Genomic DNA, 14,006 nt, shown 5'->3' with positions numbered 1-14,006 from the left:
CAGTGAATTTCCGATGTCATCCACAAGGTCATTTACGTATATTGTGAATAGCAACGGTCCTACGACACTCCCCTGCGGCACACCTGAAATCACCCTTATTTCGGAAGACTTCTCTCCATTGAGAATGACATGCTGCGTTCTGTTATCTAGGAACTCTTCAATCCAATCACACAATTGGTCTGATAGTCCATATGCTCTTACTTTGTTCATTAAACAACTGTGGGGGACTGTATCGAACGCCTTGCGGAAGTCAAGAAACACGGCATCTACCTGCGAACCCGTGTCTATGGCCCTCTGAGTCTCATACAGTGAAGGCTTTCACGACCGGATGGTACTGTTCTTGATAATTCTTCCGGGTTATATGGCCGTGGTCCATGGAATTCTTCTATTCCTAACGTTTCGTCCAATACTACGTTGGACATATTCAAAGGTATGGCTGGTCCTGCGGAGTCCTGCCGGCAGGTCCATGGAATTCTTCTATTCCTGACGTTTCGTCCAATACTACGTTGGGCATCTTCAGAGGTATGGCTGGTCCTGCGGAGTCCTGCCGGCAGGTCTGTGGAATTCTTCTATTCCTGACGTTTCGTCCAATACTACGTTGGACATCTTCAGAGGTATGGCTGGTCCTGCACAGTCCTGCCGGCAGGAATTCCATGGACCACGGCCATATAACCTCTGAGTCTCGTTTTGGTTTTCACTGTGGTTTTCATTTCCGAACAACCCTCGCAGCTGACGCATCTGCCACGTCGAAAGAGGGCCGCGACACGTGGGCGGCTTTGGGAACGACGCGTCCGGCCCTGAGTGACGGAGCCGTGTGTCCGCAGGTGCACTGCCTGTACGAGAACGAGAGCCGCAGCGCGCTGCTGGGGGTGTGCGCCCTGCCGTCCCCCGGCAGCGACGGCGCCCGCAGCGGAGGCGGCGGCGGCGGCGGAGGAGGCAAGTCGGCGCCCACGTCGGCGGCGTCTGCGGCGTCGCGGCGCTCTGCGGCGGCCGCCCCCAAGAAGGCGCCTCGCGCCGCGGCGCCCGTCCCGCCGTCCACGCGGACGCTGCGCTCGGTGCCCGGGCTGCGGCAGCCGGGCCGCCACTGGGACATGCACAACGCCTCCTCCACCACCACCAGCACCTCCACCAGCTCCCCCAGTCCCAGGTAACACGCAGCAGCCGCCCGGGCACGTTCACTGTCATCAGACGAAACTGTACGGTTCCGGAGACATTCTCAAGTCTCGTACATAAAAACGAACTAGTATCCTATGACTATAACATCAGTCACTGTTGGAATCAGCCAACTCATAGAAACTTCGTAGGGATCACATACGCTCTGTCGTCGGTAAAGCAAGTGGTTGACTTTGGTGTAATCCGACAATACCGAGGAATTGCTATAGACTATAAATCACCCGTGCGACCCATTCTAGGATATTGCTCAAGTGTGTGAGATCTGTACCTAATATTGTAACGTGCGCGTGGGGCACACGATACTCATTAAAACCTGTACTATAGTAAGTGAGTGGGGTTCACCTTACGAGACAGGATTTTTGTATATATATTGACCGCGTGTACCTGAATGGTGGCAAATCAGACTTACACCCACTCTGTAATAACAATGATATGTCAGATAAGTCCGAAATGCAACTACACGTCAGGACGGACAAAAAGCAACACAGAAGATGCTATCAGTTGTTAATAATACGGTCGCCAGCCTAATTAGGCATTAACTGAGTTTCTTCCCTGTACTAGTTGGCAGATATTCGTGCAAAGCAACAAGTAGTAACACTGCATAATATAGAAGAATTTTAGAACCAGAAAATCTACTGAACTGATAGTTTCACGTTCTGTACTAATATGGAAAAACCATAAATACATAACACTACACTATAATGTATACTACAAAACTTCGTACTGTCTATTGATCTGATTAAAATCAGAAATAGCACTTTCGAATCACACACACACAATGTCAATTTTGATAAAGGTAAAACACTGATAAATTTTGGCTTTTATATTGACTTTAACTTTGCTGGTCAAATCAGTTTGAAACACTTCAGAATTCAAATGAATAAAAAGGGGGGTGGGCCCTGAAACTGTTATGATCACTGTATTAAAAAAAATTTATTACTGAATTCATTATGCGCTCAAGATTTCCAGTATGAGTTACTACTCTTTTTATCTTATTTCCTGCTTATTTAAATACCTTTTTATCTGTCTCGAAATAATTAAACTTCATTACTAAATCAATATTAAAGTTATCTTCCAACTTCGTCAGACCTTCGTTATTCATTTACTGGTTCATTAACAAAATAGTTCCTTAAACACCATTCTAACATAGTTAGGTCTGCAGGTAATTGTTATTAACACAAACTTTAATTTTTCATCTCGGGACACTCGGATTGCGCAACATTTGGAAAGGACCCTGTCTAGGTTAGTTGTGAGGATAATTAAATGATAGGAAAGTTCTGGTAAAATTTAAGTTGTTATTAAGTTGTTATTGAACAGTATGGAACAAAAGTAACACTGGTCCATACGAATACAGTACTAAAAGTTTCAACCTGTTTGTATCGATGCGGCGGTTGGCAGGCGGCGAGATGGCGACGCACAGAGCCCACATACAACCACAGCTATGGCTCTTGACGTACCGGCACTTTATTTCTTCATAGCGTCGCAATACTTTTCCATTTAGTGCCTATGGAATTTTGCCATGCTGTATGGGCGTTGGAACGGCATACCCGAGGCTCAATGAAACCACGTCTTCCAGGAGAGCCTCCTCGATCCAGAACGTGTTGCTCAGACCAATCCCCAACTCCGACTACAACTGCTGAGCCCGTTGTGCCGTGCATCGCCCGTGCGCATTTTCCCGCGCTCGCCTGCCATCCACCTTTTACAGCTCCCTTACAGACAGGGTATTCACCCGAGGTTTTACATTCTACATATTCTAACACATTGCCTACGTATGGACCAGACGCACAGTTACAATTTTAAACATCTTACAGTAGTTTCAACATTTGTTACATTTCAATTCTATTACAATATTGCTTGACATTTGACATAAACATTAATATTCACATTGAAAATTGTTTACAGTTTCCTTAACATAATGGTATGAAACAAAAAAGAAATGAAATCAGAACATCAATTACACTAATATATCGAAAAATCAGATGGAAAAAAAAATTTACTTATATGTACAATAGAACAGCGTTGTTGTTGTTACAATATGACTGACAGGACATACTGAATGTACATCCAAAGGGCAGCACGAATGTTCACATGTTTGTTTGACCCGTGGGAGAGTGTCGCAGAGTCACTGGAGTAACTGAAACGGACGACTCTTGAAGATACAACGCAAACTATCTCGAGAAAATCTGTTAGAAAGTTTCAAGAAACGCCTTTAAGTGACGACTCCAGGTACATACAGGAGTACGAGGGCTGGAACTTTAATAGTGACAATTACTTATTTACAGCTCGTGCAAAATAAGATACGTGTTTCAAAGATTTACTGACCTTCAAAGTAGTCACCAGCATTGTATATAACCCGTTGCCAGCAATGTGGAAGTCGTCGGATACTCTTAGCAGTGCCAATTGTGTTGACAGTTCGAGCGGCGCGGTCTATTGCCCGACGAATTTATAGCAGTTCTGAATCGAATGCCGTGAAGTGATTCCTTCAGTTTGGAAAAAGAGTTAAATTCACTAGGGCTTCAATAAGTGGAGTGCTTACCACAGCCATCAGTCAAACAAATCAGTAACAGCTTGCACCGTGCGTGCTTGAGCATTGTCCTGTGAAATGGTGGTCAGGTCCTGCAGAAAGTGTCATCACTTCTGTCTCTAAGCTGGTCGTAGGTTGTGTTCCAAAAATGAACAGCACAGAGACAGAAGTGATGGCAGTTTCTGCAGGACCTGACCATCATTTTCTAGGACAATGCTTTAACACGAGACCGTGTCCCCTCACAACACGGCCGACCGAACACTGACCTTGGTTCTCACCGACTTCAGTTTGGGGCTAACCACGACTCAGTACTGTTCCTTAATGTTCAGCTTCGCCGCTTTATAATGTGTGAAAAAACTGACGATCGAGCCGAGTGCAGCTGCGCAGTGTTATCCGCTTTTCAAAAAGCGCAAAATGTTCGACCCATCGAAATATACAGACAAACGACACAGGTTTACGGTGATACGATGTACGATGCGTCAGTTCTGGAGCGTTGTATCAAGTTTAATGGCGGGCGGAAGAAAGTTCAGGACGAAGATCGCTCTGGTCGGCCCTCTGTGGTGACTGACGGACTCAAACCAAGGATTGAAACAAAAATCCAAGTAGATAGGCGTTTTACAACTACTGGAATAAACTCATTCTTTCCAGTCACTTCAGGAACTGTGTCATACGAGATTTAGTTGTAGGTCTGGGCTGTAATGAAGTGTGTGTGGCATGTGCGTTCCACGAATTTTGCCATTTCAGGAACTGTGTCATACGAGATTTAGTTGTAGGTCTGGGCTGTAATGAAGTGTGTGTGTGTGGCATGTGCGTTCCACGAATTTTGCCAGACGAACACAAAACAAACGAATGCCAACTGCATTAACATTTCTCATTCGCTATCAAAAGCACGGTGATGAATTTTTCAGTGAGATTGTCACTGGTGGAGAGACTTGGGTACCACACTTGGAACCAGAAACGAAGCGTCAGTCAGTGGAATGGCATCTTTCGCAATCCCCAACGAAACCGAAAAAAGAAAAATTAATTTTGAGCACCAGAAATATACTGGTTACGGTGTCTTGGTAGCGTAAGGGTGTCCTACTCATCGAGTACATAGCTAGAGGCGAGACGATAAATGCAGCGGCCTGTTGTAAGACGCTTCAATGACTTCGTCGCACAATTAAAAACAAGCGACGCAGAATGCTAACCACTGGAACCATCCTACTTCACGATGATGCACGTCCGCACGCAGGGAGTGTGACACGGGACTTGATTGAGCCATACAGTCCGGACTCAGCCTCAACTGATTTTCACTTATTTTCCTAATTGAAAGATTTTTCGAGTGCACAACGCTACCGAATTGATGGTGAACTTAAAGAAGCCGTTAATCTGTGGTTCAATAGCTTGGCAGCCTGGGTATGCACAAGGCACATGAAAGCTGATAATATGGTACGTCAGGTGCCTGAATTTGAACGGTAACTACGTAGAAAAGTAGCTTGGGAATGATATTTTGTGTAAAATACAGCTTCGTTTTTACAGCTTTGTTTTTAATAAAAGTTTCTGTAGAAGCAAACAGGCGCCGTTTTCCACGGGGTGGCCGAGTGGTTCTAGGCGCTAAAGTCTGGAACCGCGCGACCGCTACGGTTTAAGTGGTTCTGAGTTCTAGGGGACTGATGACCTCACAAGTTAAGTCCCATACTGCTCAGAGCCATTTGAAGCCTGTTTTCCAAATGCCCTCGCATTGTTTTCCGCGATCCGATTTTGATGAAATGTCGCCTGTACAGTGTCCCTAGCGACACTGAAGCTACTGGAAAATACCTTTGAAAATTCCTGTAGTAGTTTTGGAGATTTGTGTGTTGAATGATAGGTAGGGAAACATACGCAGACACCACGATTTTACAGGTTTATTATTAGTGCACATAAAAAATCGGACCTTACTTTCCAAATAACCCTCGTTGATGCTGTTAACATGTCTTCTTACATAATCATTTTAGCCAGGACGTCTTTGAGATTATCTGGCTGCCTCTGCTTCTCGGCTTTAGATATTTGCTTTGAAGTGACTGTTCTTTAGCACCAACCACAGAATACGTGTGATCTACTGTATGACACGGACATAATAATATACATCCAAAATATCTTTGGATGACGTTAGATACGACACTTTCTTTCAAGGAGCTCTTGACACGAACATCGGCGAAGATCAAAACCAGAAACAACATTCGGCATACACTCTGAGGATCTCGTTGGGGATCGCCAGCAGACGCTCTCCGGTATCAACACTCAGTTCGGTGTACTCAGCAGCAGAATAGTGTGCGCCTGTCTGGCTTAATAGTCCACACGTAAAAAAAGACAGACGTACAGCTTAACGAGGCCCTGCACATTGTTAGTGGGTCAATACTGGCTACTTATCTCTACCCACATTCCACCTCCTCATATCAAACGCGAGAGCGCGCTACTGCATGAATACCAGAAGATTGCTAATAACACCGTCCTTCTAGTAATGGACGACGTATTCCCTGCGGAGCGAAAAAGACTAACAAGGGAACCTCCCCATCGCACCCCCCTCAGATTTAGTTATAAGTTGGCACAGTGGATAGGCCTTGAAAAACTGAACACAGATCAATCGAGAAAGCAGGAAGAAGTTGTGTGGAACTATGAAAAAAATAAGCAAAATATACAAACTGAGTAGTCCATGCGCAAGATATGCAACATCAAGGATAAAGTAAGCATATGTGCGCCGTGGTCTCGTGGTTAGCGTGAGCAGCTGCGGAACGAGAGGTCCTTGGTTCAGGTCTTCCCTCGAGTGATAAGTTAACTACCTTTATTTTCGTAAAGTTATGATCTGTCAGTTCGTTCATTGACGTCTCTGTTCACTGTAATCAGTTTAGTGTCTTTGTTTTGCGACCGCACCGCAAAATCGTGCGATTAGTCGACGAAAGGACGTGCCTCTTCAGTGGGAACCGAAAACATTTGATCGCAAGGTCATAGGTCAATCGATTCCTCCACAGGAAAACACGTCTGATATATTCTATACGACACTGGTGACGGCATGTGCGTCTCATGACAGGAATATGTTGTCGACCCACCTAACTTGTACACTTGGCGAATGGGTAAAAAGATTCTTCTACCTTTCCCGATTTAGGTTTTCTTGTGGATGTGATAATCACTCCCAAAAAAGTGATGAAAACATAAGAGTTTGTCACATAAACTGAAAACAAAACATTAAAATTTCCACTCAAGGGAAGACTTGAACCAAGGACCGCTGGTTCCGCATCTGCTCACGCTAGCCACACGACCACAGCGCTCCTGAGGTCACCTTGCCCTTGATGTTGCTTATATTCCACATGGACTACTCAGTTTGTATATTTTGCTTATTTTTTCATAGTTCCACACAACTTCTTCCTGTTTTCTCGATTGATCTGTGTTCAATTTTTCAAGATCTATCCACTATGTCAACTTAGAATTAAATCTGAGGGGGGTGCGATGGGGAGGTTCCCTTGTAAGATCAAGACATCCCACTCTCATCACAGGTAGTATTCATGGAAACTAAATTCAATCCCATCGATGAATTGAAACGTTTTTGGCAAGAAAACAGTTCCTCACAATGCCTAAAGCTGCCTCACATCCAGAAGAAACAAGAGGATTGGACCAGCGTCGGACAGTTTAGACTACCCTGGACCGCATCCGAACGGGCCACGGACGATGTCCAGACCCACTCTACAAGTGGGGGCAAACCTTCATCGCCATCCTGGAACTGTGATGTGGAACGACAGACAGTTGCTCGTGTTGTCTGCACATGTCCTGTACGTTGCTACAAGGGTCCTTTCGAAGATACCTGTCAAAGCGACGGGTGATGATATAAAATACATACAAGACCTTGATATCCATATAGAGCTGTTGTTATTTTAAGCTGCAGATCTGTGCTTAAATGTTGATGTGTAGTAGTTCTGTAATGATTGTATATGTATTGGCATACGATAAATAAATAAATAAATAAGATGCTACTAATGGTCGCCTGAAAAAATGTAGAAAATGCGTAAAGTAACTCCCCCTCACACCCCCCCTGTCTGGGACCAACATCCATTCGCCAATTACGGGCCTGACAGTAGCAGACGATGTTATTGTGGGCCCTATTGCTATCTCCAATACCTTGGGCCGCCATTTCGCGGAAGTTTCGAGCTCTTCCCACTATGAACCTGCCTTCCTCCATCGGAAACGAGTGGAGGAGGCTCGGACGATTCCTTCTCTTCCCAGAATCGTGAGTGCTACAAAGCCGCCTTTACTATGACGGAGCTGGATCATGCTCTCAGTTCATCCCGATACTCCGTCCCAGGGCCAGACGCCATCCACATTCAGATGTTGCAGCACCTTTCTCTCGCGGGAAAGCACTTTCTGCTTAACACGTACAACCGCATGTGGGCAGAGGGCACATTACCCAGACTTTGGCGTGAAGCCACCGTCATACCCATAACTAAGGCCGGTAAGGACAAAAACCTTCCTTCTAGCTACCGCCTCCATCTCTCTCACCAGCTGCGTTTGCAAGGTGATGGAACGTATGATTTCTGCCCGGCTGCTGTGGTGGGTCGAGTCTCGCCATTTACACTACTGGCCATTAAAATTGCTACACCAAAAAGTAATGCAGATGATAAACGGGTATTCATTCGACGAATATATTATACTAGAACTGACATGTGATTACATTTTCACGCAACTTGGGTGCATAGATGCTCAGAAATCAGTACCCAGAACAACCACCTCTGTCCATAATAACGGCCTTGATAAGCCTGGGCATTGAGTCAAACAGAGCTTGGATGGCGTGTACAGGTACAGCCGCCCATGCAGCTTCAACACGATACCACAGTTCATCAACAGTAGTGACTGGCGTATTGTGACGAGCCAGTTGCTCGACCACCATTGACCAGACGTCTTCAGTTAGTGAGAGATATCGAGAACGTGCTGGCCAGGGCAGCAGTCGAACATTTTCTGTATCCAGAAAGGACCGTACAGGACCTGCAACATGCGGTCGTGCATTATCCTGCTGAAATGTAGGGTTTCGCAGGGATCGAATGAAGGGTAGAGCCACGGGTCGTAACACATCTGAAATGTAACGTCCACCGTTAAAAGTGCCGTCAATGCGAACAAGAAGTGACCGAGACGTCTAACCAATGGCACCCCATACCATCACGCCGGGTGATATACCAGTATGGCGATGACGAATACACACATCCAATGTGCGTTGACCGCGATGTAGCCAAAAACGGATGCGACCATCATGATGGTGTAAACAGAACCTGGATTCATCCGAAAAAGGACGTTTTGCCATTGGGGCACCCAGGTTCGTCGTTGAGTACATCGCAGGCGCTCCTGTCTGTGATGCAGCGTCAAGGGTAACCGCAGCCATGGTGTCCGAGCTGATAGTCCATGCTGCTGCAAACGTCGTCGAACTGTTGGTGCAGATGGTTGTTGTCTTGCAAACGCCCCCATCTGTTGACTCAGGGATCGAGACATGGCTGCAGGATCCGTTACATCCATTAGGATAAAATGCCTGTCATCTCGACTGCTAGTGATACGAGGCCGTTGGGATCCAGCACGGCGTTCCGTATTACCCTCCGGAACGCACCGATTCCATATCCTGCTATCAGTCATTGGATCTCGACCAACGCAAGCAGCAATGTCGCGATACGATAAACTGCAATCGCGATATGCTGCAATCCGACCTTTATCAAAGTCGGGAACGTGATGGTACGCATTTCTCCTCCTTACACGAGGCATGACAACAACGTTTCACCAGTCAACGCCGGTCAACTGCTGTTTGTGTATGAGAAATCGGTTGGAAACTTTCCTCGTGTCGGCACGTTGTCGGTGTCGCCACCGGCGCCAACCTTGTGTGAATGCTCTGAAAAGCTAATAATTTGCATATCACAGCATCTTCTTCCTGTCGGTTAAATTTCGCGTCTGTAGCACGTCATCTTCGTGGTGTAGCAATTTTAATGGACAGTAGTGTACTAACGGATGCACAGTGTGGCTTTCGAGCGCGGAGTTTTGCAGTTGACCATCTCGTTACTTTGTCCACACACGTCATGAATGGTTTTCTGCGGAAATCCCAGCCGCGGCCGTGCTTCTCGATTTGGAGAAGGCCTAGGACACCTACTGGAGCACTGATACCCTCCGTACTCTTTACACGTGGGGCTTCCGTGGCCGCCTGCCCTGTTTGCTTCAGGAATTTTTAAAAGACAGTTTTGAAGGTGCGTGATGCTTCTGCCTTGTCTGACACCTTTATCCAGGAAAACGGTGTGCCTCAGGGCTCCGTCGTGAGCCTCGTCCTCTTTTGCTACCGCAGTTAACCCTGTAATGGTTGCCTGTTTGTTAACGATTTTGCCATGTATTGCCGTTCTCCACGTCCCTGTTTTCTGCTGTCTTCTCTTATGCCAGTTTGCAATGACGTATAGTCCCTTTTTAACTCCTTCTGTCTTGGGCGCGTATGGCCCCAGTCTTTTCTGGCCCTAAAGCAAAGCAAAACAAAACAAAACCAAATCCCCTGTCGGTAGTACACGCGTTGTTATTGTTAGCGTTGACCTGTTGGGCGGTGCCGCATTAACGCCCCGGCACGGTTCGCGCTGTTACAGCGGCGGAGAGTCCAGCTCGGGCGCCAACTCGTCGGCGGAGGAGAACGCGGCAGAGGCCCCCCGCGACGGCGGCTGCCCGCTGGCGGGCAAGAAGCGGGGGCTGCAGCGCCGCCCCCAGCAGCAGCCGGCCAGGGCGGACGCCCCCGCCGCCCCCGACGCCGCCCAGGAGCAGCCCCAGCAGCAAGCCAACTCCTCGGACGGGTCCGCCAGGTCGCCCACCGAGCAGGACAGCAAGAAGGTGAGCCAGCTCGCGCCGGCACCCCGCTCTCGTACGGCTCGCGGGCGCACAAGTCACCACTCATTTCTACTTTCAGTTCACTCGCTGCTCTGGTGCCATATACTCCTCACCTGTAACAATCCCTTCGCTTCAGAGTTTGTAACACGCCCGGGAGTACGAATGGGTGGTGTGGGGTACTACCTTTTAAACTGGTTTCTCGTTTCGTGGCCGTGCGCCCTGTCCACACCACGTACATGGTAATACCGCGGCGGTCGTACTGCTCTGCTCCACACTGCTGCTGGCTTGCCTGATATTATCTATCGAAATATGCGAGCGAATAAGGGGAGCCACACAACGTTAAAACACAACACTGTTCGACGTCTGGCATGAACAACTATATTCTGAGACGATTAAAGGAAACTCGCAGGTTGCACTGTTTACATTTCAATTCAGAAGTGTTATCCCAATTTCTTTTCTTTCAAATTCTGGCGGTGGCAGGGGTAAAATACAGGGAGCGAAAGGCTATTTACAATTTGTACAGAAACCAAATGGCAGTTATAAGAGTCGAGGGACATGAAAGGGAAGCAGTGGTTGGGAAGGGAGTGAGACAGGGTTGTAGCCTCTGCCCGATGTTATTCAATCTGTACATTGATCAAGCAGTAAAGGAAACAAAAGAAAAATTCGGAGTAGGTATTAAAATCCATGGAGAAGAAATAGAAACTTTGAGGTTTGCCGATGACATTGTAATTCTGTCAGAGACAGCAAAGGACTTGGAAGAGCAGTTGAACGGAATGGATGGTGTCTTGAAGGGAGGATATAAGATGAACATCAACAAAAGCAAAACGAATTAAGTCGGGTGATGCTGAGGGAATTAGATTAGGAAATGAGACACAAAGTAGTAAAGGAGTTTTGCTATTTGGGGAGCAAAATAACCGATGATGGTCGAAGTAGAGAAGATATAAAATGTAGACTGGCAATGACAAGGAAAGTGTTTCTGAAGAAGAGAAATTTGTTAACATCGAGTATTGATTTAAGTGTGAGGAAGTCGTTTCTGAAAGTATTTGTATGGAGTGCAGCCATGTATGGAAGTGAAACATGGACGATAAATAGTTTAGACAAGAAGAGAATAGAAGCTTTCAAAATGTGGTGCTACAGAAGAATGATGAAGATTAGATAGGTAGATCACATAACCAATGAGGAGGTCTTGAATAGGATTCACGAGAAGAGAAGTTTGTGGCACAACTTGACTAGAAGAAGGGACCGGTTGGTAGGACATGTTCTGAGGCATCAAGGGATCACAAATGTAGCATTGGAGGGCAGCGTGCAGGGTAAAAATCGAAGAGGGAGACCAAGAGATGAATACACTAAGCAGATTCAGAAGGATGTAGGCTGCAGTAGTTACTGGGAGTTGAAGCAGCTTGCACAGGATAGAGTAGCATGGAGAGCTGCATCAAACCAGTCTCAGGACTGAAGACCACAACAACAACAACATCCCAATTAATGGATGATTAACAGTCCACAAAAATATCATTTAGACCAGCGTACGCGTAACCGACACGACGCGGGTGATTGTTGATGATGCGGAAGGGAATGATCGAACGAAAGTTCACACGCTCGTCACGCATACAGATACCTGGTAATAATTCTCCTTGTCACTAGTAATGTTATAACACTGTTCGTAAAGTTAATTTTTCAGTTCTCAGTTCTCAGTTGTACGAGCGTGCGCGTAACCGTCGCGGCGCTGCTGATTGTTGATAATGCGGAAACGCGATGACCGAACGCACGTCGTCACGCTCGCTACAAGACACTGGCACTTGTCTGCACTCTCTTATGGTAACTACTTTTTGCTCATTCACATCAGTTCATTGTGGGAGACCGAACACGGCGCGGGTGATCGATGCTGTGCGACACGCAGCGAGAGGAAACACGCTCATTTTTAAGTTACTTCTTGACGGGCTTTCCTCTGAATCGCTTCCATATTTCATCACTTTACTGTAACGGCACTTGTAGCAACACTTCAACCCGAATACTAAAAAGGCCTCTCACATGCAGAGCTGCTCACTACACAACATAACAGTTCCGTGTCCCGCGCTCGACTCCCTCCAGACGCGGCTGTCCGCAAAGATACTCCACAACTAAGCCAGCGATATCACAGTACGCTTACCTACACCCGTTGTCCTCAATTATCTCATGAATACATTTCCATCTCTGCAGTCTGTCGTACGTACCATAGGGAATTTCATGTATAAGGCGCAGTCAAATGAAAACTGACCTCCCGCTACTACGGGACGTGGAATGGTTCCATTCAAAAGTAATCGCCGCACAGGTTAAGACACTTATCGCACAGAGAGACACTTATGAATTCCTGTTTCGTAGAACACGGTCGGCTGTTGACGGGTTCTTAACTACACCCACTCTTACGCTTCCTCGTCCGAATGAAACCGATGTTCACGCGTGCCTTTCTTCCGGTCGCCAATAACCTCAGAACCACGCGGTGAAAGATCCAGATTGTACACAGGATGTCGCAGTGTTTCCCAACCGAATCGCTAAAGTGCATACTTCGTCCGAATGGCAGTGTATCGTTATCGTGCAACAGGATGATCCGTCAGTCGACATCCCAGTGCATTTTGACATTATGGTGCGTCGCAGCTTTTCCAAAGTGTCTTCATAGCGCTGAGCGTTCATTGTCGTTCCACGATCGAGGAACTCGACGAGCAGAAGACCCCTGCACTCGCACGAGGTCATGATGACCTCAACCCGAGTGGAGGTGGCGCAGTGGTTAGCACACTGGACTCGCATTCGGGAGGACGACGGTTCAATCCCGTCTCCAGCCATCCTGATTCAGGTTTTCCTTGATTTCCCTAAATCGCTTCAGGCAAATTCCGGGATGCTACCTTTGAAAGGGCACGGCCGACTTCCTTGTCGATCCTTCTGTAATCCGATTGGACCTATGACCTCGGTGTTTGGTCCCCTCCCCCAAATCAACCAACCATGACCTTAAAGCGACTTGAAGTTTTTGTATGTCCATCCTATTGTCTGGAGGTTTGAGTGACTTTGGCCGTTCACTTAGGTAATAAAACGGAACACCTACAGCCGTCCTTACGATGTTATTTATTATGTGGATACCACTTTTGGTGCTTAAGTACACAATCGTCAGGTCTTGACTGACGCTGAGGGGGTTAACTCAAATCGTATTCACGACTTCATCAGTGGTGAACATCTGTGCTCTGGTTTCCGCAAACTACTGCTGGTGTGTGTTGATGGTTGGGGAGAGAACATCGTTGTTACAGGTAGTCGGTGGACAAAAAAATGGTTCAAATGGCTCTGAGCACTATGGGACTTAACTACTGTGGTCATCAGTCCCCTAGAACTTAGAACTACTTAAACCTAACTAACCTAAGGACATCACACACATCCATGCCCGAGGCAGGATTCGAACCTGCGACCGTAGCAGTCGCGCGGTTCCGGACTGCGCGCCTAGAACCGC

The 14,006-nt window shown here is 46.9% G+C and overlaps 1 protein-coding gene across 1 annotated transcript in view; it reads left to right on the top strand.

Moving 5' to 3' along the window:
* Nucleotides 1–14,006, top strand: part of LOC124550805 (flocculation protein FLO11-like) — a 139,994-nt gene that overhangs the window by 115,722 nt on the left and 10,266 nt on the right. Inside the window, exons 9-10 of the mRNA XM_047125531.1 lie at nt 730–1,147; nt 10,303–10,429. Of these exons, the coding sequence (XP_046981487.1) occupies nt 730–1,147; nt 10,303–10,429 (545 nt within the window). The remainder of the gene's footprint in view (nt 1–729; nt 1,148–10,302; nt 10,430–14,006) is intronic.

The sequence above is a fragment of the Schistocerca americana genome, chromosome 9, assembly GCF_021461395.2.
Source record: "Schistocerca americana isolate TAMUIC-IGC-003095 chromosome 9, iqSchAmer2.1, whole genome shotgun sequence".
NCBI classification, from domain to species: Eukaryota; Metazoa; Arthropoda; class Insecta; order Orthoptera; family Acrididae; genus Schistocerca; species Schistocerca americana.
The sequence above is the reverse complement of the archived record's forward strand: the minus strand, read 5'-3'. Positions and strand labels throughout refer to the sequence as shown.